The following is a 25,680-nucleotide window of genomic DNA, read 5'->3' as shown; positions in this document are numbered from 1 at the left end:
ATTTGATGACAACAATATTGGTATCAAACTGGAGTGCCCTACAATTGGAGATTTTGCCCAAATTTTCTTGTACGTTGTAATTGGACACCTATTTGTGAGGAGAATTTAAGGTAGAGCACACTACTGATACTCTGCCCTCTTACTCTTGAGTCCTCCAAAAATCCTTCATTCCACGGATTGAGCAGCGGCCGCAACAATTTACTGACAGTGCAGTATTCTACACAAGAGAACCTCCAACCTCTTCATCGACAGAGACACACGAAGAAGAAGACTCATCACAAGATTTATAATAAATATGGAAAAGGCTAGATTTATACAAACTCTTTTACAACTTACTGATATAGTTCTAATCAAATTCTGAAGTAGTTGTAAGTCCAACATTATGCACACTAACATAAGAGAATGGAAGAGAATTCCTTAGATCATAGTCCCTACTTCAACAATCACGGTAACAACAAAGTACGTGAAATCACAAAAAGTTACAAAAGTATGCAAGATTGAATGAGATAGCCTTGAAAAGAAAGAAAAAAAGGAGAGCCTTGCAACAGCTAGCAGTCGAAAGGAACAGAACACCAATTACGTTTCCGTCGAAGTTCTCTGTTATTAGTAATTATAACATTAATTGAAGAGAAGACAAAAGCAAGAGAAATTAGTCGAGAACTTTATCAAGACAAATTGGATTAGAATAGAAAGAAAAAGGTAGAGAAAGTATACCTGCAGCATGCTGGCTCTCTCCGAATGAAGTCATTATTTGATCAGTAGATTAAACCCACGATTCCTCTGCAATTCCTCAAGCATCGGTTTCAAAGATATGTTACTCCCTGACACCTCCACATCTCGCAAGGCATTCAAACTCTGTAGTTCGTCCCGAGGAAGCATTGTCAACTCATTGCATTCTTTGATAGCCAAACACATGAGGAGTGGCATTGCGCCTCTCCCCTGTTCCCAATTTTCAATTTCCAATTTTTCCAATTTCAAAACTTCGAGTACAGGAAACGAATCTGCAATAACTGTGAGTCCAGGAGGGGGTTCTGCATCCACTTCAAGGTTAGAAAGGAAGCAACTTCGTAGTTTGAGTATGTGAAGATTGGGAAGTTGCCCGAGCACCATCATGCCGCCACCCACTCCTAAATACACTTCTCGAAAGGTTATCTTGGTGATTGTCGATGGAAATGAACTTAGAAGTTCTGAACAATTTATAATTTTCAATGTTCGAAGATGAGCTAACCGGTGAAGACTTGCCAAAACATCTATTGCCCCACAGTTGCTCTCATTGGACGCAAACCATATTCCTAATTTCCTTATTGCAGTAGGGGCAATCAGGGGCACATTTTGTAGGTCGAGCGATACAGTGGAAAGGACTTGGAGGTTCCACATAGCTTCAACTTTTGGGTTCAAATCGTGAAGTAAACTCACTGGCCCAGACGTATACAGATTTCTTAAACGGCGCAGCTTCCATATCCCTCTTGGCAGCCGATTGAGAGAAGTACCTCTCATGTCAAGTGTTTCTAGATTCACAAGGTTACAAATGGAATCCGGAATAACTTTCAGTGCATCGGATTCTATACCCAAGTACCTCAAATGAATCAATTTTGATATCATTTTGGGAATAGAATAGAGATCTACATGCTTGAAACTAAGCACTCGAACCAACTCGAAGTTTTCATTGACCCATTTCCAATGGTTTGGATCAAAGCCGCTATATGTATCATCGCCGCGAAACAACAAAGAACGGGCAGATGTAGGGTGAGAGGGGTTAGAAGAAATATATGGATCAATGCTACCCTGTATGGAAAGTCTGCGGGATGCATTCGTGGATAAATTCTTAACATCACGAACCTCAAGAAACTTCTCTTCTACACTCTTAGATATGCAGAAGTCTCGTAGAAGATCATGGACACGACATGTCTTTGCTCTTCCATTTGTCCTTACGCTGGCCATTTGGACCAAGCTTCGATCAATGAGCTCTTTCAAGTAGTCTTCCGCAACTTTTTCTGAACTTACCTTGTGATCAGTGTGTTGTATGAAACCCTCAGCCACCCATAGGTTGATCAGTTGCTTTACAGGGATCTCAAAGTCTTCTGGGTAGACACCAAGATACAAAAAGCACGGTTTTAAGTGCCGAGGTAGGTGGGTGTAGCTCAAGGCCAATATGTCTTTGCATTCACTAAGGTGCCAATTTACATTGCCACAGATTTCAGACCATGTTCGGTGTGTCTTCTCTACTTTTGCTAAAAGGCCCCCTAATACTACAATGGAAAGTGGTAGGCCACGACAACCTATTGCCATTTGTCCCCCCAGTGTTTTTAACTCTCCAGGACAACCCCTTCCTAACGGGAACGCCTTCTTACATAAGAGTCTCCAACTTTCATCGTCTTTAAGAAATGGGAGAAGGTAGGGATCAGAAGACTGCCGTGCATCTAGAGCCACTTTTTTATTGCGGCTAGTGATCAATATTCTGCTTCCATTAAAGTTATCAGGAAATACAGATCTTACCTCATTCCAGACTTCAGAACTCCAGATGTCGTCCATGACTACAAAGTACTTCTTCCCTTGCAAATATTCGGACAGCTTGTTTTGTAACTCATTCTCACTCAAGTATTTGAGCCTCCTTCTCAACTCATCTGATATTGCCATCTCCTTTAAAATTGTAACCAACAGCTCTCTGATTCTGAAATCTTGAGATACGTACACCCATACATGGCAATTAAAGTGCCTCTTGACATGACCACTTTGGTATATTTTCATGGCAAGAGTGGTCTTGCCCAACCCGCCCATTCCGATGATTGAAATGACATCGAGCTTAGGATTCCTTCGATCAGTAAGTTGCGTCACCAATGTCTTCCAGTGGTGAACGAAGCCCACCACGTTATCTTCCTCAACTTCTCTCCTACGTCTGTTCAGTGACTTCTCTCGATCCGCCACATCTACTTTTCTGGCTTCAGTTCTTTCAATGTCGTACCTTTCTCTATTGTTGTAGATTTTATTCAATTCTCTGTTTATGGCTTCGATCTTCATTGCAACATGATGAAGCATATTTGCGTGGGTAACGCTATGGAATATCTTCCCCACCGTGCTCCTCCTCTTGTGTTTTGCAACGTTGAGGATGAATGTGTCAATAACATCGTGAGCCTCGTGAGCAACGTCCCTGATTTGGCTGACTACCTCCCTCACTATTGCATGCTCGTTCCGTTCCCCTTCTGAGTTCTCAAGGAAGATATTTATCAGATTGAGCTCCCTTTGAAGTGACTTGACTTGATCCTCCACTCCACGAAGGAAATTTGCTTCTTGTGCGAGTACCTCGGGCAAGTACTGTAGGAGGAAAGTAACAGGATTGTCTCCCATTTTTGCTTATCTTCGCTCCCTTAAATGTCTTTCAAACTCACAGATTAACCTGTGTTTTTTTCCCCATTAATTGTTGGGGAGGTGATGGCCGGGAGGGAGAGGAAAGAGAGAAAGGGAGGATGAAAGGAAACTGATTGATCAAGTCCGCGGGTAAAACACCATTTTTTACGTTTCGATCTTGGAAAGCCACTCAAAACTTTTCTTGGGCTTTTTCTTTTTGTTAGTTGAGGTGGTGGTAATGGATAGGGGAGAAAGAGATTAAGAGGGAAGGAAGGAAAAGTGGAAGAACTCAGTTCAGAAATTACAAATTACAATGACCGGTGGGTATGAAGAAAAACTTGTTGGTTGCTCATAGAGAGGACTCGTGGGTCAATAATTACGATGACTTTTTGAAGAAGAGAAATGATAAACTTCCCCAAAATCTTGTAAGATGGGTCATCTTTATCAATTGTGTGAAGGGAAATGATAAAAATACAATTAATACACAATTAGCACACAATTTTAAGATATATTGGGATGAAATTTATTGTGCGAGTCCTACTTCAATATATTTTGAGGTTGTGCACTAATAGTGCATAAATCACAACCCCTGTGTGAAAGCTCGTAGTGATTTCTCCTATCAACAAGGAGACAGAGGGCAAGACAAATTAAAAAAATCCCTGACCAAGACACGTACGTTGACAAAGACATACCGTTCTTTCCCTCAATTTCCTAATTACTTCTTCCACCGTTCTTTCCCTCATTTCCGTCATTTCTCTTCTTTAAAAAGACATACTGTTCCGTCTTTAATTACGATGACAAAGACATACCGTTCTTTCCCCCTCAATTTCCTTCCTCCCCAACAACTACCACCTCAACTAAGAACAGAGAAAAAAGCAATAAGAAAAAAAAATAAAAATTCCAAGGGTAAACAACTTACATCCTCCCTTCCCTTTCACCGTGTTTCTGAGTTTTTTAAAGATTCAAGGGAGGGAAGATAAGCAAGTATGGCCGACTTTGTTGTTGATTTTCTCGTAGAGCACTTGTCCCAGCTACTGGCAGGAGAAGTGAACTCCTTAGGTGGAGTTGAGGATCAAGTCAAGTCGCTTCATCGGGAGCTCAGACTGACAAATATATTCCTCAAGAACTCCGAGGGGGAACGGAGCGGCCATGAAATGGCGTGGGATAAATCCAAGGGGAAACGGAGTGGCCATGAAATGGTGGACGATGTAATCAGGAAAATCGTGGACGTTGCTTACAGGGCTGAGGATGTTATCGACGCAATCATCTTCGACGATGCAATACAGACAGACAAGCCGAAGAAGATTGATAATGCCACCCACGTAAGATTGCTTCATGGTGTTCACAAGAAGATAGAAGACCTAAACAAAGAAATCAACACAATCTACGGCAATATAGAAAGGCATGGCATTGAAAGAGCTGAAGCTAGCGTAGATGCAGCGACGGAGGCACTGCACAAACGTATGAGAGAAGTCGAGGAAGATGACGTGGTGGGCTTCGATTCCGCCTCGACGACATTGGTGAAACAGCTTACGGAAGGGATTAATCAACAGCTTGATGTCGTTTCAATCGGCGGCTGGGCTGGGTCGGGCAAAACCACCCTCGCCAGAAAAATCTACAATAATGTTGACATCAAGAGTCACTTTAATTTCCGTGCGTGGGTGTACCTATCTAACGATTTCAGCAGCAGAGATGTGTTAATTGAAATTTTGAAGTCTGTGATGTCAAAATCAGATGAGTTGGCAAGGAAGAAGTTGTTCAAATACTTGAGTGAGGATGAACTAAAAAAGAAGCTGTTCAAATGCTTGCAAGGGAAGAGGTACCTAGTAGTCGTGGACGATTTTGCGAATCTCGAATATTCCTTGGATAAGCTAAGATTATCTTTTCCTGATGAGTCGAACGGAAGCAGAATACTGAAGATCATCACCACTAGCACCCAAACGAATGCAAGCCTTATTGCTCCCTACTATCTCTCGTTTCTTAACAAAGATAAAAGCTGGGAACTCTTAAGTAAGAAGGTGTTCCGGGGAGGAACATGTCCTCCCGAATTAGAAACTCCAGGGAGACAACTCGCTATAGCTTGTACTGGCTTACCCCTTACAATTGTGTTATTAGCGGGCATTTTAGTAAACAAAGAGAAGAAATACGAAACATGGGCGAAATTTAATCGTCATGTACCTTGGAAACCCCAACAAATGCTGGAATTATGCTACTTTCAGCTGCCCCGACACTTGAAACCATGCCTTTTGTATTTTGGTGTATTCCCAAAATACTTTGAGATCCCTGTAAAGTTACTGATCAACTTGTGGGTTGCGGAGGGTTTCATACAACACTCTCGCAATATAGACCCAGAGGATGTTGCTGAAGACTACTTGGAGGAGCTCATTGATCGAAGCTTGGTCCAAATAGTTAGCAGAAGGACAGATGGAGGAGCAAAGACATGCCGCATCCATGATCTTGTGCAAAGCTTCTGCATACAAAGGTGCGTAGTTGACAAATTTCTTGACGTAGTTACCAATTTCAATTGGCCCATATCCCGCAGAGTTTCCCTCCATAGTACCGTTATTAGATTTTTTGATCTAAACCCCCGTAGCAAACCAACTCCAAGTGTCCGCTCATTGTTGTTTTTCAAACAAGATACATATGGCTTAGATCCGAAGCAATGGAAATGGGTCCACGAACACTTCAAGTTGGGTCGGGTGCTTAATTTCGGGTATGTAAGTCTCTACTCCATTCCCACAGTGATAACAAAATTGATCCATTTGAGGTACTTGGGTATCGAGTCTGATGCACTGAAAGCTATTCCACATTCAATTGGCAACCTTATAAATCTAGAAACCCTTAACATGAAAGGCACTTTTCTGAATTGTTTGCCAAAAGGGATATGGAAACTGCGACGTTTACGGAATCTGTACGTATCTGGGCCAGTGAGTTTACCTAACGATTTGGACCCAGAGGTTGAAGTTCTGGAGAACCTCCAAGTCCTTTCCACTGTCTCGCTTAAGCCACAAAGTTCACTAAGTATCCCTAATGTAAGGAAATTAGGATTGTGGTTTGCGTCTGACGAAAGCAACACCGAAGTAGTAGATGCTCTAAAAAGCCTCCACCATTTACATCATCTTCGAATATTGAAGATTCTAAATTGTTCAGAATTTCGTTGTCTTCCAATGTCACTTCCATCAACAATAACAAAGATAACCTTACGACGTGTGCGCTTAAAAGTTCGTAGAGACATGAAAGTGCTGGGGGAACTTCCCAATCTGCAGATATTGAAAGTACAAAATTGTTTGCTTTCTAGTAAGCTCCACGTCTTTGCAGGTTCGTTTCCTCAACTTCATGTCCTTAAATTAGAAAATTTGAAAATTAAAAAATGGAAACAGAGGAGAGGCGCAATGCCATGCCTCAAGCATTTGGTTATCAAACAATGCAATGAGTTGACCATGCTCCCTTCGAATCGATTGAATCTGACCGCTGTCCGAGAAGTGGAGGTATTATGGAGCAGCTCAGAATCAGCAAAGATGCTTCAGGAATTGCAGGTGAAGTTTGGGTTCAATCTACTGATCTGTCCTCCTCTAACTGCCGACCTTCATGAACAAACTGCCACATGACAGAGTAATTCGACGGAAGCAGAGATGGTGTTCCTTTCTATTGGTGTTACCTGTTATGAGGTAGTCCCTTGCATGGTCTTTGTTTACTGCTCAGTTGTTGTCTTTTCGTTTTCACGGAATAATTTTATGTTTGTTGCTTCTAATAATTTGTACTTGTATCTTCGTTATTCGAGGCATATATGCCACCACCAGACTGTTTAAATGAAATGTTAGTGTTTCTAATAGCTATCTGTAATTAGCATCTTGATTTGTATTTGACGATGGCATGGACATTTTTAACACATGTGACCTAGCTATTATATATTTAGCTGCTAAAATTTAACTAGAATTTTCTTTCTTTTTTTTTTTTGGTTTTTTAAGTTTAACTAATCACTTTTCAAAATACCTCACATCAAGCTAGCTATCTAAAACTTTATCTATTATATTTAAATATTTTTCGTTAATAGCATGTCTAATTCCACGATAAAAAGATCTGTTCCCGAACAGATTTGTCCATCTATTTGACATTCATCATCTTTTTTTTTTTAGATAATCTGACATTCATCATCAATTGCACAAATTACTGCGAGTTTGTGGTTGGCCCAAAACGTCTTCGTTTTTTCTCTGGGCACCCAACAAATCTGTAACTAAAGACAAATAAAAAAGAAAGACTCACTGTTTTGACCCAAAAGGTCTTCGTTTTTTCTCTGGGCACCTAACAAGTCTTTCTTCGTAATTACTTCTTCTGAATACCTCAACGAGAACACGCGTGGCTTCTGAACCTGTATATTTCTTCCCCCGTTCTTTCGAATTTCAATTTCATAAATAAAAAGTACAATTTTAAACCGACGTTCCTTTCGTTTGGACATATAATATTTTTTGAAATATACTTTTCAGGATTTTTCAATGTTTAGAGCAATAAAAAATGATGGTCAATAGAAATCATTTTCAATTTGATCGAAATTTTTTTTTTAATTTTTGAAAAATAATTTATGGTTTTAAAAATCGTAAATCGTTTTCTGAATTTAAACTCTTCATTCTTGATTCTTGTATGCACATTCGTGAGAATTTGCCACAGCCAAATATTGGAGTTTGTTGGAGCCTGAATTTGTGCCGAAGGTTTCTGGATTTTGGGATCCGGGCATCGAAATCTAGCTAGTCGGTGCCAGAATTGGGCCGTTTGTGCCGTATTTCGGCCACAATAGCCGAATTATGGCCATTCTGGCCGGAATCTTGCCAATACATCCGGATTCCAGCCAGCTGCCGAAATCTGGCTACACTGTGCCATATTTTGATGAAAGTGGCTGAAATTTTGTCTGTCAGTGAATGAATCTGGCCAGCGCTGCAAAAATATTTTACGTCGAAACAAACGGACCACAAATCGCAAAAAAATGAATTATTTGGGAATTGTGATTTTAAAAATTGCGATTTGAAAACACAGAAATCTGTTTTTTCAAATCGCAAACAATATGATTTTTTTTGAAAACGCGAAATTTAAAAGCTAACATGCAATTTTAAAGGTCAAACTATAATTTTACCAAACATTTAATTGCATTTTTTAAGATTGCACAAATTTAAAATTTTTATTTTTAAATCACAAATCCAAACGAGACTTAATGTCTTTCTCCCCTAATACTATCTTCAGTCTTGACGTCGGCAATAATTTCCTTTGTCTGTAGGGAAAAAGGCATGCTAATTAAGTAATGCTTCTTGCACACTTTGTACACAAAGTGTGTCCAGAGATTTTTTTTTTTAAATAAAAAAAAAATGAAAACCACACACTTTGTGTGTACACAAAGTATGCAAGAAGCATTACAACTCTTTGAGAATTTGTCTTATATTTTGCCATTATCTTCTTGACAGCCGACCGGCAACATGCGAACTATCTTGAGTCTTGACGTGCAATAATTTCTTTTGTTTGTAAGAAAAAATGCATGTCAATTGAGTAATGCTTCTTACACACTTTGTGTACACATGTTGTACATAAAGTGTGTCTAGATATATATATTTTTTTTAACAAAAAAGAAAAAAAGAAAAAGGCATGCCAATTAAGTAATGTTTCTTGCACACTTTGTGTGTCCTAATTTTTTTTTTTTTTTTTTTTAATGCACAAAGTATGCAAGATGCATTACGACCCTTTGCCAATTTGTCCTATATTCTGCCATTATCTTCTTGACAGCTGACAGGCAACATGCGCACTATCTTGAGTCTTGACATCGGCAATAATTTCCTTTGTCAGTAGGGAAAAAGGCATGCCAATTGAGTAATGCTTTTTGCACACTTTGTACACAAAAGTGTGCCTAGAGATTTTTTTTTTTTTTTTTAAATACTGAAAATAAAAAAAAAAAAAAAAAAAGAATGAAAACCACGCACTTTATGTGTACACAAAGTATACAAGAAGCATTACAACTCTTTGCCAATTTGTCTTATATTCTACCATTATCTTCTTGACAGCAGACATGCAACATGCGCATTATCTTAAGTTTTGACGTAGGCAATAATTTCCTTTGCCTGTAGGAAAAAATGCATACCAATTGAGTAATGCTTCTTCCACACTTTGTGTACATACTTTGTACACGAAGTGTTGTCGAGAGATTTTTTTTTTTTTTTTAAATGAAAACTACACACTTTGTGTGTACACAAAGTATGCAATAAGCATTACAACTTTTTACCAATTTGTCGTAATTCTGCCATTATCTTCCTGACAGCCGACAGGCAACATGCGCACTATCTTCAATACTCTTGACATCGGCAAAAATTTCCTTTGTCCGTAGGGAAAAAGCCACGTCAATTAACATTTTGTACACAAAGTGTATGTCCAGAGATTTTTTTTTTTTTTTTTTTTTAAAAAAAAGAAAAAGAAAAAGAAAGAAAACCCCACACTTTGTATGTAAACAAAGTATGCAAGAAGCATAACGGCTCTTTGCCAATTTGCCTTATATTCAACCATTATCTTCTTGACAGCCGACTGGCAACATGCGCAATATCTTGAGTCTTGACGTCAGCAATAATTTTCTTTGTCTGTAGGAAAAAATGCATGCTAATTGATTAATGCTTCTTGCACACTTTGTGTGTACACAAAGTATGCAAGAAGCATTACAACTCTTTGCCAATTTGTCCTATATTTTGCCATTATCTTCTTGATAGCCGACAGGCAATATGCGCACTATCTTGAGTCTTGATATCGGCAATAATTTCCTTTGTCTGTACGGGAAAAGGCATGCCAATTGAGTAATGCTTCTTGCATACTTTGTACACAAAGTGTGTCTAGAGATTTTTTTTTTCAAACAAAAAAAAAAAAAAAAAAATTGAAAGCCACACACTTTGTGTGTACACAAAGTATGCAAGAAGCATTACGACTCTTTGCCAATTTGTCCTATATTTTGCCATTATCTTCTTGAGAGCTAACATGCAACATGCGCACTAATTTAGGGATGTAAATAAGCCAGTCCGTTCGACAGCCCGCTCGATACCCGCTCGGTTTAGCTCGATCCGAACTCGAGCTCGATACTGTAGAAACTCGATCGTTATTGTTGAAACCCGCCCAATTAGTAAGTGATACATACCCGACTCGCTCGACAAAACTCGATAGGGGCTCGCGAGCTCAACTCGTTTAAAGCTCGACCGGATCGCTCGCCCTACTCTTTAGTTCGACTCGTTAGCTCATTCATATCTTACATATATATTAGTAAATAGTAAACATAGTATAATATATATAGTATTACATATTAATTATAATACTTTGATAACAATATTTAGTATGTTAAATTAACATATTATGTTATTAATAATTAGTATATAACAATATAACAATATTAAATAGTTAGCATATATATATAAGGGAAAACTGCAATTTACCCCCCTGATGTTTACACGAATTTTCAATTTTGGAACCAATGTTTAGATTGCTTTAATTGCACCCAAGAAAGTTGAAAAAAATTTCAATCCACCCCCTTCCGTCCAATTGCTCCGTCTGATGAGACGGAAATGGACCCACGTGCGCGGCATGTGACTTATATGCTCTTAACCGGACGAAAATACCCTCAAAAAATTGAGCCGTTGTTTTCTAAATTAAAAAAGACCGGTCCGCTTATGCATTTAAAAATTCAGAAACCAGTTTCAAGTGCAAAGTAAAAACCCGAAAAACATCTCCGGAATCAACAACAAATTTTTGAAGACAGTATTCCTTTGCGGATTATCATCACCAACGAATTTCAGCCGAAATCGACTTTGGGCTAAGGGTTGTCGTGATTAAACCGACCGAAGTGGGTGTTCGATCAAGGTATGTTCAAATAAAAAGACCCCTCTTTTAAATTTAGGGTTTTGTGCAAAAGTAGGTTACGTCGTTTTTGTGTTATGATATCTTTTAAATTCATTCGATAATTCCTTTATTTTGTCTTGAATGAAGCGAAAGAACCGAACTAAAATGTGCTTAGGGTTCCGTCGTTTTTGGGTTATGAAATCTTTGTTTTATTCGGAAGATGCTTTCAATGATTGGCTTTGTATATTTTTTATTGAGAAGTTGCTTTCTTACTGGGTCCGTGTGTTTTGTTGAATTTCAATTACCTTTGTGGCTTTGTATGATGATGGGACCATGTGCTTTGCTTTTACATGTGCATGATGTGCTGCTTTGTGTTGATTTGGTGTTTAAAAAACTGCAATTTACCCCATGAGGAGAAAATGGTACATGATTATGTCTGTGTGTGTAGTTAGTTGGTGTATTGTCTGTTTAAAAAACAACAGTGGTCAGATGAGAAAAATGGTGCCAGTGTGTGAAGTTAGTTGCTGTATTGTGTGTTCAAAAAAGAGTAGTGGTCCCCAGATGAGAAGTTGTGGTTGTGTATATTGGCTGCTGTGTTGTGGTCCCCATATGTCACTTAATGTGTTGTTGGCCTTTATTTAATTTTACAACATGTCACTTACTATGTTTTATTAAATTTACCTCGTAGGATGGCACACAATAAACTAGTGGTTGAGGTCCATTTTGGGGGTAGGTTTGACCGGTGTTTTGGGTGTGAGTATACGGGTGGTGAAGTTGAACTGCACAAAGATAGTGTTGACCTTGATGAACTATCTTTCTTTGAAATTGAAGATATATGTAAGGAATATGGATATAAGTTAGGGGATTTAATGTATTTTAAAGACCCCGTGAAGAGTCTTGCTGATGGGTTGCATTTAATTACTTCAGACCATGATGTGCTGAACCTGTCTGCTTGCCATGATGGGCATGCCATTTTGCAGTTATATATTGTGTCTTTTGGGGAAGGAGGAGGTGATGAAGAGGATAGTCAAGATGATAATGAATATGGAGGTAGGGCTGATTTGGATGATCCTTGGTGGGATGATAAGCTTAGTGATACTGAAGACGTATTTGATGTTGGTGTTGATGTTGATAGTTCTGGACCCTCTAATGTACAACATGATAATCCTAGGGTTGAACAAGGTAATGTAGAGGATAATGAAGGGGGTAATGATGAGAATAGTGAAGAGGGTGGTAATGATGAGAATAGTGATGAGGGTGAAGAGGGTGAAGAGGGTGAAGAGGGTGATGAGAAGTGTGAAGAGGGTGGTGATGATGAGAATAGTGAAGAGGGTGGTAATGGTGATAATGAAGATGAAGTTGGTCATGATGACGATGACAATAACTCTGATATGGCTAGAAGTGACATACTTGTCTCACCAGTAGCTAGTGATGAAGAAGTTGAAAATTCTGAGTCAAGAGGGTCTAAGTTCCATGCAGTTGACCGAGAGGATCCAAGTTTGGAAGTTAAGATGAGATTCCCAGATATACAGACATTTAGGGAGGCTGTTAGGGTGTTCAATCTTAAGAGGGGCAAGGACATTACCTTTAAAAAAAATGAGAGAAGAAAGTGTATTGTTGTATGTAAAGAACCAAAGTGTAATTATAGAGTGTATGCTAGACAGGTGGATGATGAAGCTACATTCCAGATAATCAGCCTTCAAGGTAGACATGTGTGTGGCAGACAATTTAGGAACTCAATTGTAAACTCTACATGGATAGCCGATAAACTGATTGATAAGTTTAGAGTTCAGCCCGACATGCCATTACATGTGATACAGAATGAAGTGAAAGAAAGATGGAGGATAGATGTGAATCCGAGCATGATGTATAGGGCAAGAATCAAGGCTAATAAAAAAATATATGGCAACCATGGGGGTCAGTATGCGGCCTTGTGGGACTATTGTGAGACCTTGAGAGCAACCAACCCAGGAAGTTGTGTTGTGATGAAAGTGGATAGGACAGTACCCGAGGCGAATCCAAGGTTTCAAAGACTGTATTGTTCTTTGGCAGCCATGAAGAAGGGCTTTTTAGAAGGTTGCAGGCCTGTGATAGGGGTGGATGGGTGTTTCCTTAAAGGGCCATTTAAGGGGCAACTTCTAGCTGCAGTTGGACGCGATGGCAATGATAACATGTATCCGATTGCATATGCCGTAGTTGAAGCTGAGACTAAGGACAGCTGGATCTGGTTTTTGGAAACCCTAGTGTCTGATCTTGGGAACCATGAGCGGCATGGCAGGCCAACATTTATTTCGGATCGACAGAAGGTAAGTCATGGTTAGTGCCCCGTGTGATCTCATTTTATTTTAAAATGTCTAACATTCTTAATCTAATGTTGTGGTTTTTTGATCGTAGGGTCTAATGCCAGCCTTTGATTATGTCATGCCAACCGTCGATCACAGGATTTGTGTAAGGCATCTTTATGCGAACTATAGGGACATTGGGGGGCATAGAGGAATTGCCCTAAAGGAGAAGTTATGGGCTGCAGCTTCTGCATACACTGAAGGGGATTTTCTAAGGGTAATGGGTGAGCTGAAGAGAATGAAGAGTGATGCCCATGAGTACTTGGCCAAAATTGATCCTAGTACATGGTCAAGAGCATGGTTTGCTACGGATTCAAAGTGTGACCTTCTGCAGAATAATATATGTGAGTGTTTTAACTCATACATTCTAAAGGCTCGCAATAAGCCTATCTTGACCATGCTGGAGCAGATACGAAAAAAGTTGATGAGGAGATACCAGGCTAAGAGGGATGGCATTCAAACTTTGACAGGGAAGTTAACTCCTAAAATCCAAAATAAGTTGGATGCAATCCGGAATGAATCAATGGACTGTATTGCCCTATATGCTGGTGATGACATGTTTGAAGTGACTGGTCCAGATGGTAGACAATTTGTAGTCAACATGAGGAGAAAAAGTTGTGGTTGTAGAGTGTGGGAAATGTCTGGAATCCCCTGTGTGCATGCATGTGCTGCTATTCAACATAGTTGTAAGAATGCAGAGGATTATGTTGATGAGTACTTCACTGGGTTGGTATCCACTGCTCTTGACTAGGCATTGGGTATATAACTGGCGCATATGCTTTCTTGTATCAAGAGTGGCCCCGGTATCAAGAGTGGCCCCAGTATCAAGAGTGGCCCCGGGTAGACCAAAGAAGGTAAGAAAAAGGCAAGTTGATGAACGTAGAGATCCGAAAAATCCAAACAGAATGAGAAAATTTGGTGCTAGGATGAAATGCTCCATGTGTAAGGGTAGAGGGCACAATAAAAGGGCATGTCCAATGAGAAGTACCCAAGCAAGTGTTGTGCTGCCTACCCCACCTCCAGACAGTGTGCGTTTATTAATCTTTATTATCCTTTATTTTTTTTTTTATTATGTACTATATGCATACTGATAGTCCCACACCTTATTTGACTCATTTGGAACAGACACAAAGTACCACCTCAAGAACTCCTACACAGGCTACAAGAACAAATCCAGTCCCACCACCTCCACTAGCAAGAACAAATCCAGTCCCACCACCTCCACTAGCAACAACAAATCCTGTCCCACCTCCTCCAAGGAGACGGAAGACACAAAGGGTCGCGGCTATTTTTGGGAAGTCCAAACCGGGTCCCACCACACCTATTGATCTAACTCAGGGTGATAGTGATGAACGAGGTGGCCCTGCAATCCGAGGTGGCCCTGCAATCCGAGGGGGCCATGCAATTCGAGGTGGCCCTGCAATCCGAGGGGGCCATGCAATTCGAGGTGGCAGTGCGGGAACCAGTGGGACAACAACTAATCCGGCATCCAAAAGCAAGGGCAAACGTGTGGTGGCCACTGTTGAAAAGGCAATTGAGATTGCTGAAGCGAAGAGGAAGAGAATGAGGCCAGAATGGAAGCGTTAATTAAATATGTGCTTGTATTTAATGCACATGTGCATAATCTGTGTTTGACAATTGGTAGTTGTGCGTTTGACAGTTGGTAGTTGTGTGTTTGACAGTTGGTGGTTGTGTGTTTGATACAGTACATAAAATGCAGGATTGGTGGTTGTGTTTGATAGACAGTACTAGCAATGCAGAATTGCTTATTTTTGTGTAATGATTACAATGTGTTTTATGATGTTGGAATGCATTGCAGGTTTTGACATTTGTGTAGTTTTGGAATGCATTGCAGGTTTTGATATTTGTGTGGTTTTGGAATGCATTAACAATATGAACAGGTCAACACTGATTTTGGAGAAATAAATTTTGGGTGTGTCATGCGGTTGATATGGGACAGGGAGAATTATGTAATTACGCTACTTTGAAGAGAATGCTTGAAATTTATCTTTTGGACCCAATTGACAATTGTGTGCTTATATACTTCTGATTATTATATCTAATGTTAATTATGTGTATTGGGATCGGCTTAATTTGCTGACCAAATTGTAGCCAATTTATGAAACTAATGAGAAAGGGTTTCGAATGGGCTGTTTGGACAATGAGACTCCATTGAAATTAATCCTTCTTCATTAGCTGCCCAAATCGATTGCAATTCGGTTAGCTAAATTGCAATCATTAGCATTGAATATAATTTTACCTTTTGGGTCCAAATTGTGTGCTTATATACTTGTATTGTTATATCTAATCTGAATTATACGTATCCGGATTGATTACAATTAGTTAAAAATTGAAGACAGTTTAGGCAACTAACAAGAAAGGGACTCGGGGTTCATCGGCCCAAACAAATCGACCCCGTATTTTAAGATGCTCAAGCACATGAACTCCATCAATGATAGTGTGAAAAATATAATGGGATAAAATTCTGTTACTTTATAAATACAAGCAGCTCCAACTACAAACAATCCCACTTAAATATATGCAATAAAGCAACCAAAATACCACAACACAACTTAGTGCACAAAAAATGGTTCACTTCTAGCTTCTATGGCCCCATAGAAGTGCACAAAAAATGTCTAACAATACAACTCAAGGCAACCTCAAATAACCAACCCTATTGTCCTCCTGGTTTTTGGCTGCATGTCCGAAGAAGAAACACAATGCAAATAAAATCCACGAACACACAAGCATTGTGTGGTAATTCTTCTTCACTGCTTCAAATTTGATCCCCCAAATCTCAATTTATTTACGGTATTGTGCAATTTCTGCGTTCCTCTCATTGTCAACTTCGGCCTTCACCTTCTCAATCTCTTTCTCCATTTCGGCCTTCACTTTCCCAACTTCTACTTCAACCATGGTTTCACATCGTCTAGTTTCTGCCACCAAACTTTCGTGCCACTCAACCAATCGACCAACAACCCTCTGACCATGTGCACACATTTTGGGATCAACCCACTCAAAGAAACCACAATCTCTGTGGATCTGCAAAACACAACAAATAATGAAAAAATTGCAACTTGTCCAACTTGTCTGGAATGCATTCCAGATTTTGCCACTTTTTAGCACCAACAATCCAACATCGAATGGTATATATGCAAAAAAGCCAGATTTCAAAAGCCGACTATAAAATTGCAAATTTGAACTCCCAAATACAAAATGAAACCCTAAAATCGATCAGAATAAGTACTACTTGCCTTCCAATTTTCACACCCCATAAACCTTTTTCCGAAATTTTTGCTCGTGTGCGCCGTTTTCACATTCATCGGCCACTCGCAGTAGCATACTCGTTGCCGTGAAAAAGTGGCAACACTCTGTGGGGACTCCGACCTTGCTTCCATCCTCTCCTTCGAGTGCCCAATCGATTGCCCAGAACAGACGGGTATCTGGCCAGGGGTCGAGTCCTGTGTCGAGGCGTCCATCGTCTCCGTCAGCCTTCAAATTCGAAACCCTTGTTTTTCCTTAAACAATATTTGAACCAAATATACATGAAACAAAACGGGTGACTTAGAAAACAACGGCTCAATTTTTTGAGGGTATTTTCGTCCGGTTAAGAGCATATAAGTCACATGCCGCGCACGTGGGTCCATTTCCGTCTCATCAGACGGAGCAATTGGACGGAAGGGGGTGGATTGAAAATTTTTTCAACTTTCTTGGGTGCAATTGAAGCAATCTAAACATTGGTTCCAAAATTGAAAATTCGTGTAAACATCAGGGGGGTAAATTGCAGTTTTCCCTATATATAAATACATATATCACATCACACATGGTTAACAATAGTTATATATTATACTTATATTATAGTTACTTAGTTATATAGAATATATTAGACTTACCATATGTTCACATTATACATATACCATTGTTTATACTCTGTAGTTATATATAATAACATATTATTAATTTGTTACTTATAAACTATAGTTATGTAATATATTTTATAATATGCCTTATATACTTACATATTATATATTTATGTTATTAATAAATATAATGCATAGAGGTTGTTCATAAATTTGGGCTTGAATTCTGCTTTGATCACTCATTGAAAAATTTAATAGTTTACATCGAGCTCTAGTTGAGCCGAGCTTGTCCAGTAACCCGGCTTGGCTCGAATGTCATTTTCAACGAACTCGAGCTCGCCCGAGTTTTAAACAAGCCGAGCTTGAACATGTAATTTATAGCTCGGCTCGAATTCGAACTCGACTATTTAGGCTCGACTCATAAACGAGCCAGTCTTGAAATTTTCGAACTCGACTCGGCTTGGCTCGATTACATCTCTACGCACTATCTTCAATCTTGATGTATGCAATAATTTCCTTTGTTAGCAGGGAAAAAGAATGCCAATTGAGTAATGCTTGCTGCACACTTTGTGTACACACTTTCGTACACAAAGTGTGTTGGAGGTTTTTTTTTTTTTTTTTTAATATATATATATATATATATATATATATATATAAACATAAAGAAAAAAAGAAAAATGAAAACCACCCCTTTAAATTTGTGTGTACACAAAGTATGCAAGGTAAGCTAAGAAGAATTACGACTCTTTGCCAATTTGTCCTATATTTTGCCATTATCTTCTTGACAGCCAACAGGCAACTTGCACACTATCTTGAGTCTTGACGTCGACAATAATTTCTTTTGTCTAGGAAAAACTTGCCTTTGAAAAACAGCCTTTAATATCTTCTGTAATACAACATGCTTTTGAAAATTATGATGAGCTTAATGTTAAGCTTTAGACTAGTGATGGGGTTCCTAAATATCCTGCAGTATATTCTGATGCCAATGGTACATAATTCTCTCAAAGTACAAGAGCGTGCCCTTTTATAATTTGAAGCACTGTTGATTAGGATGATGATAGATCTCCTTAACTTAGGATTTTGGGTGTCCCTAAGGAGTGGCTCAATAAACTGGAGATCACGTCTCATAAAGCGAAAGTTACTACTTTGAATCCTTCATCTCCTTTTGTGTGGACATGTTTTTTAAAAAAAAAAAAAAATACTTAGGATTTGGGGTGGAAAATTGAAAATTGCGATGCCTTATCCTGATTTTTAGGGTGAATGGCCCATGGTTTGAAAAAAAGGTGCTATTTTTAGGCATTATATATGGAGAGAAGCTTTTTCTTTCTTTCTTTCTTCATTTTTTTTTTTAAAAAAATAAAAAAGTAATACTATTCCTAACTTTCTCTTACTCTCATTTTGAAATTAACTATTAAATTTGTAGGATTTACATAAGAAATAATTTGCACATCTCTTTTATATATATATAAAATGAAATAATTGAGAAGGTCAAGAGTCACTGAGTCAGGATATGCATGATTAATTGATCCTTAATCATGTTTTTTTTGAATTTGAATCCTCTCCATTTGTATCATTTCCATTTCTCTCTATTTAGTTATAAAGGAGAGGCATAGTTATCTTTTCATATTTTATGAAAATGTAAAAAGACAATTATACCTTTCATTTATAACCAAATGGAGAGAATCCTCTCCATTTGATCCTGATTCCTTTTTTTTTTTTTTTTTTTTGGTGTTTTGCGACAATATCTCACCCACGTGAGGGAAGCATTTGGCATAGACCATGCATCGACAAGTTAGTAAAGGTACGGCATAGCCGCATAAACGCATGGTAATGGTATAAGTCTCATTGTGTATTATTATTATTTTTTTAAAAAAAAAAATAACCTGATTTTTAAAATTAGAGAAATGTTAACTGCATAACTATTACACAATATTTGTTCAACAATACTGATGTTTGTAGCATTTTATTTTTTTATTTTTAATTATTGGACAAATGTTATGCAGCTAATATTTTTCTTAAAATTATTATTTGATTCATATAGATAAAATAATAATTTTAAAATCTATATCATTTATTTTAGGAATACAAAAAAGATACGAGTTCTACTCGATCGTAGCATCACTCATTACCGCAACACTGACTTCAGGGCCCATAAGTTGTGTTTTACACAATCGGTTGAATCAATCAAGACAAACTCACTGAATGGAACTGCACCGATGATTGGTTCCTCACAGATTTGGCCAGCAGAATTCCTTTTACACAGACGACGTAGGCTAAGAAAGTCTTCATGCAATGCACTTCCTGTCCTGTACTAACGAAAGTATGGTCGGAATAGCTTCCACTAACGGTTCGTCAAATTTGAACTCCGCACCATCAGGTAGACTGAGTATCACTTTCTTCTATCCACAATCCTTACTCACAAGTGTTTCCATAACCCATCTATTGTAAGAATCACATCAAAATCGAGCATGTTAAATAAATTCGAGTTCGTCGGAAGTGTCCATTTGATGTGGTAATATGCTTCAATGACGACCCTACAATTAATTGTTGTTATTGAGATGTTCTGACCTAGAGTTTCAATGCTAATACTACACAACTTTACTTCTGTAGTTGTCAAATAAAAAGTAGCGCCCCGCTACATCCGAATCAAATAAGAGAAATGATACACATAAATCACTGAATGTAACTGCACCGATGATTGGTATGGTACCAATCACCACGTACCTGGCTTCCTCTACCTTGGTATCTATTTTTCTGAGGTAAGTGCACAAATCTACTTTTATGTGTTCTTGAGATTATTCTATTTATTCTTCATAGATTAATGATTAAATTCAGTGAATGATTTTTATTTGATAGTTTCATGTAATAAGTTTATTTTAAAAAATAAAAATAAAAAATTATATTTTTTTTTAAAAAGTTAAATTTTATTTTTCCTTTAAAAAAACTAATTTCTTAAAATATATATAGAAGATTTTTTTTTTTTTTAATTCTTCTTTTAATTTTTAAGTTTTGCTTCCCTTGGTTTTATATATTTCTTTTTTAATTTTTTTTTGTTTTAGTTTTTTTTTTAATTAATATTATCATTATTATTTTATTTTATTAAGGGTATTTTCGTCATTAGGGAAACTTTGACAAATTTTTGTAGTTTGGGGAGACATTGTCCAAATTAAAAGTTTTTCGGAGGATATTGTTAATTGAGTGATAGTTTAAGGGGGGTATACGGACTTTAACATTTTTATTATTTAGTCAGAAATAATATTATTCCCGCCAATTTTATACTAGTTGACATAATGTATTTAAAATGATTTTTTTAAAAAAATAATTGAAATAGGAAGTCACTTAAAACACTAAAACTTGTCAAGTCAATCGATGTGAAGTAGGTGTGAAGAGTAGTATTAGCAGTAGGGGGAAGAATAAGCTAAAAGTACTAGATCAAATAGTCACTTCGATTTTAAAACGTATCATGAATAGTGCATGTGGACATCTTATTAACACTGTTTCTATTGGTCACTTTGTCTATGTTTCGTCTAATAATTTAACGTTGTGCCATGTGAAGGCCTATCAACGTTCGCCACATATACCCAACACCACGTTATTATGCCACATTAGAAATTACTTAAAAATAAATAATAAAAAATATTTTTTTTTTATTTTCTTAAAAAAACAATATGGGGAAACTTCCTCGCCTACCAGGATGGTATCTTCTCCATGGTGGATCGCGGCTATGTGTTTTTTTGTTAGAATACATTTGGATTATCCTGAAGTTAGGGATTTGATAAGAATTGTATTGTCTTTAATAAATATTAGATTACCTTAAATTTAGGGATTTGATGATATTGAATTATCCAAAATTAAGAGATCTGATTAGGATAATGTTCATCCCTAAGCTCTATAAATAAAGCATTTTGTATTGTAAACTCATAAAAGATAGAGGACAAAATTTTTCTACAAAGCGTTGTCAAACGAGCCTACTACCTTCATAGGCTTATTTAACGGCAGCCAACTCCTCCGTCCACCGCCAGTGGAGCACGCTTGTTTGGGTCCAGATCATCGACGAGTCGAAACGTCTTTTGGGTGTTGGGATGTAAGGATTCGCTTTGCATATTAAGCATAAAAAATTTACAACTCTTTTATGATTTGTTAATACATAATCGTGTTAAATCTTTTTTAGTGGTTAATGCATGTGATTTCAATCATAGGCTGACACGTGTTAACAAATTATAAACCAGTTTGAAGTCCAACATTACGCTTCCATAATGCATGTATTCGCACTAACATATATATGAATTCAAAGTCCTCCGCATTAGTGCGATGAGAAACATAAATGATATTTCGTATTCTCTTGTTTTTCTCATATTCATCTCTAATGAAGTGATACTGTCAATCCATCATTGATTTTTTTTTTTTTCTTTCTTTTTAAATTAAGATTGATTTAAAGGTAACTTAATAATATTGGGCTTGTTATTCCAAAAATAACTAACTTCAAAACATTCCAACTTTATATCACATCAATAATTTTTTATTATTATTTAAATAAAAAAATTCACTACAATACAAATTTTTTTTCACTTTTCTATACAAATTCTTTTTACTTTATATCACATCTATCAATTCTAACTCCTACTACCAATTCCCCTTCCCTTCCCCTTCCCTTACCAAACAAGCCCATTATGTCAGCAAATATTGATAAGATAAGCTGATAAGGACAAGAAATATTAAATAACATTTTCCGATTAGAAATGCTAAAATCTACACTTTTATTGAAAGTTAAATAAAAGCAAAAACACTGTAGTAGATTACTGAAAATTCATTCAAATCTAAAGGAACAATTCAATGTTTCCATCCCCTTTTGTTTTTGTTAGGAACCCTTTCAATTACGGAAGAGGAAACCTTGGATGATAGTCTTGCTTCAATAATCACCGATAACAAAGTACGTACGTGAAACCACAAAAAGTGGGAGGAGAATACAAATGGAGAAGCAACAGCCACACAGGAAGCAAACCAGAAAAACAAAAATTGAATGCAGAGAGCCAACCGCCGGTCATGCTATTCAATGCATGAACCTGATAACAGCAATTATTGAATGGGAAAGCCTGAAACAGCGGTCGAAAGGAACTCCATTTTCGTATCCGTCGAGGTCCTGTGTCATCATATAATTAACAATTGTAGAAATTAAAGGCAAAGTAAGAGGGTAGCTTTATTAGCATAATTGTATTGTTCAGAAAAGAAAAAAGGCAAAAAGCAAAACCCTACATACATTTGGGCTCCACAAAAGTATAATGTGAGGTAATTGGATCAGAATCGAAAGAAAAAGATCAAGAAAGTATATACCAGCATGCTAGCTCTATGATGAAGTCGCCGGAGGAGATGCCGCGGTTCTTTGATAAAAGTTGTCACCAGGGAGAGGATCAATCACTAGATTGAATCGAAGATTCTTCCGTGATTTCTTCTTCTGCAATTTCTGAAGCGTCATTACCGATTCTATGTTGCTGTGTAACACCTCCACATCTTGTAAAGCACACAAACTTTCGAAAGGGAGCACGATCAACTCAATGCATCGATTGATAACCAAATGCTTGAGACATGGCATTGCGTCTCTCTCCAGTTTCCATTCTTTAATAGTCAATTCTTTCAATTTCAGGACTTCGAGTTTAGGGAATGAACCTGCAATGAATTCGAGATTACTAGAAAGCGAGCAACTTTCTAGTTTCAGTATCATGAGACTCGAAAGTTTCCCCAACACTTCGATGCTGTCACCGACATCTAGGTACCCTGCTCGTAAAGTTATTTTGGTGATGTTTGATGGAAATGAAATCGGAACATTAGAACGCTCTTTATAATTTATAATTTTCAATTTTCGAAGATCAGGTAAGTGGATGAGGCTATTCAAAACATGGCTGTCGCTATCCTCCGCAAACCAAATTCCTAATTTCCTTAGCTTAGGAAGATTGGCCTCTAAAATTAGCACATTTTTTGGGGTAAGGGATACAGTGGAAAGGACGTGAAGGCTCCGCAGAGGTTTATCCTTTGGGTCAAAATAGTTAGGAAAACTCACTGGCCCATACATATAGAGATTCCTTAAGCGTCGCAGCTTCCATATCTCTTTTGGCAAAATACTCGGAGAAGTATGTCTCATGTCAAGCGTTTCTAGATCAGTAAGCTTGCGAATGGAAGCTGGAATAGCTTTCAATGCATCAGATTTTATACCCAAGTACCTTAAATGGATCAATTTTCCTATGCTTTCGGGAATGGATAGATTAATCAAATGCCCGAAATTAAGCACCCGAATCAACTTGAAGTTTTCGTCAACCCATTTCCAGTGCTTTTTATCAAATTCATTTGTATCTCGGCCAAGAAACAACAAGGAACGGGGAATTGTAGGGTAAGAGGAGTTTGAAGAAATATATGGATCAACGATACCTTGGATGGAAAGTCGGCGGGATTTGTTGGCAGATGATTCTGAATAGTTACCTTCTGTATGGACATCGAGAAACTTCTCTTCTGCACTCTGTGATATGCAGAGATCTCGCAGAAGATCATGGATACGACATGTCTTCACTGATCTTCTGTCTGTCCTCCTGCTAGCTAGTTGGATCAAACTTCGATCAATAAGCTGCTCCAAGTAACCTTCAGCAACATCCTCTGGGTCCATATTGTGAGTGTGCTGTATGAAACCCTCAGCTATCCATAGGTTGATCAATTGCCTTACAGGAATCTCAAAGTCTTCCGGATATGCACCAAGATACAAAAAGCATGGTTTCAAGTGCCGGGACAGGTAGGTGTAGCTCAAGGCCAATATGTCTTTGCATCGAGTAAGCTTATTATTTATAACTTCAAATTTTGACCATGATAGCAATTCCCGCTTTTCGTTTGCTAAAATGCCTCCTAATACCACAATTGAAAGTGGTAAGCCACGACAGCTTTCTGCCAATTGTCTCCCCGGAAGCTCTAACTCGGGAGGACATTCTTCTCCTCGAAATACCTTCTTATGAAAGAGTTCCCAGCTTTCATCTTTATTGAGAAATGGAAGAATGTAGAGACGAGTACTATGGCTTGCATTTAAAGCTACGGCTTTATTACGACTGGTGATCAATATTCTACTTCCATTGGAGTTATTAGGAAATACAGATCTTACCTCATCCCAGAAATCAGTTTTCCAGATGTCATCCATGACTACCAGGTACCTCTCCCCGTTCAAGTATTTGGACAGCGTCTCTTTCAACTCGCCCTCCCCCATGCCTTCGAGCTTCCTTCTCAACTCATCTGATATTGGCATCTCCTTCAAAATTTTAAGCAACAGCTGTCTAGTTTTGTCATGTTGAGATACGTACACCCATGCACGGCGTGCGAAGTGCCTCCTGGAGCGAGTAGTGTTGTAGAATTTCCTGGCAAGAGTTGTTTTCCCCAACCCACCCATGCCGATGATTGAAATGACATCAAGCTCATAACCGTTTGCAATGAAAAGCTTCGCCAATGCCTTTGCGTTATTGTTGAAGCCCACCACGTCATCTTCTTCGACTTCTCTCCTACTTCTGTGCAGTGCCTCCTCGGACTGATCTGCATCTACACTAGCTTCAGCTCTTTCACCGGCGCCGTACTTTTTGATATTTTCGAAGATTTTATTGATTTCTCTGTTAAGGCTTTCTATCTTCTGTACTACATCGAGAAGCGTTTTTTCGTGGGGAAGCCATTGGATTATCCTCCCAAACGCGTTCCTCCTCATGTGTTTTGAGGTGTTGAGGATGAATGTGTCGATTACATCCTCAGCCTTGTAAGCCATCTCCCTGACTTCATCGATTGCAGACTTCAATACGGCATTCCGCTTGCCGTCGGGTGGATCCAGGTAGTCAGACATTAGACTGAGCTCCCGCTGAAGTGAATTGACTTGATCATTCAATCCACCAACGAGTCTTACTTTCTCATCGACTAGCTGGAGCAAGTACTGTACGACGGGAGTAAGGAGACCGGTTGCCATTTATGTTATCTTCCCACCCTCAAATCTTTTACGAACTCAGAAACGTTTTTTTTTTTTACATTGTTAGAGGATGGTGAGGGGAGCGAGAGGAAAGAGGGAAGAGAGGATGAAAGGAAAATGATGGATTAAGTTTGGTAAAACACCATTGTTTACGTTTCGATTTTTGAAAGTCACTCACAAACTCTCTCTCTCTCTCTCTCTCTCTTTTTGGATTTTTTTTTTCTTTCTATTTTTTGGTTGAGGTGGTAGTGGTTAGAGGAGAAAGAGATTGAGGGGGAAAGAACGGTGGAATAAATATACAGAGTTCAGA

At 38.2% G+C, this 25,680-nt stretch overlaps 4 protein-coding genes across 4 annotated transcripts; 2 read left to right on the top strand and 2 right to left on the bottom strand.

Annotated features, from left to right (window-relative positions):
* Positions 1 to 395: 395 nt before the first annotated feature.
* On the bottom strand, positions 396 to 3,770 carry LOC133871326 (putative disease resistance RPP13-like protein 3). The gene is made up of 2 exons (XM_062308749.1): positions 715 to 3,770; positions 396 to 597 (listed from the first exon to the last, which is right to left on the bottom strand). The coding sequence occupies exon 1, from the start codon at positions 3,343 to 3,345 to the stop codon at positions 748 to 750; it is 2,598 nt and encodes an 865-aa protein (XP_062164733.1). The 5' UTR covers positions 3,346 to 3,770; the 3' UTR covers positions 396 to 597; positions 715 to 747.
* A 419-nt stretch (positions 3,771 to 4,189) lies between these two features.
* Positions 4,190 to 7,177, top strand: LOC133871132 (putative late blight resistance protein homolog R1A-10). Its single transcript, XM_062308509.1, has one exon. The coding sequence runs from the start codon at positions 4,332 to 4,334 to the stop codon at positions 6,951 to 6,953; it is 2,622 nt and encodes an 873-aa protein (XP_062164493.1). The 5' UTR covers positions 4,190 to 4,331; the 3' UTR covers positions 6,954 to 7,177.
* A 4,705-nt stretch (positions 7,178 to 11,882) lies between these two features.
* Positions 11,883 to 14,286, top strand: LOC133871714 (uncharacterized). Its single transcript, XM_062309128.1, has 2 exons — positions 11,883 to 13,499; positions 13,588 to 14,286. Exons 1-2 carry the CDS (start codon positions 11,883 to 11,885, stop codon positions 14,284 to 14,286), a joined length of 2,316 nt encoding a protein of 771 aa, XP_062165112.1.
* A 7,901-nt stretch (positions 14,287 to 22,187) lies between these two features.
* LOC133871131 (disease resistance protein RPP13-like) lies at positions 22,188 to 25,680 on the bottom strand. Its single transcript, XM_062308508.1, has 2 exons — positions 22,727 to 25,680; positions 22,188 to 22,535 (listed from the first exon to the last, which is right to left on the bottom strand). The coding sequence occupies exon 1, from the start codon at positions 25,368 to 25,370 to the stop codon at positions 22,740 to 22,742; it is 2,631 nt and encodes an 876-aa protein (XP_062164492.1). The 5' UTR covers positions 25,371 to 25,680; the 3' UTR covers positions 22,188 to 22,535; positions 22,727 to 22,739.

This window comes from Alnus glutinosa, chromosome 6, assembly GCF_958979055.1.
Source record: "Alnus glutinosa chromosome 6, dhAlnGlut1.1, whole genome shotgun sequence".
NCBI classification, from domain to species: domain Eukaryota; kingdom Viridiplantae; phylum Streptophyta; class Magnoliopsida; order Fagales; family Betulaceae; genus Alnus; species Alnus glutinosa.
The sequence above is the reverse complement of the archived record's forward strand: the minus strand, read 5'-3'. Positions and strand labels throughout refer to the sequence as shown.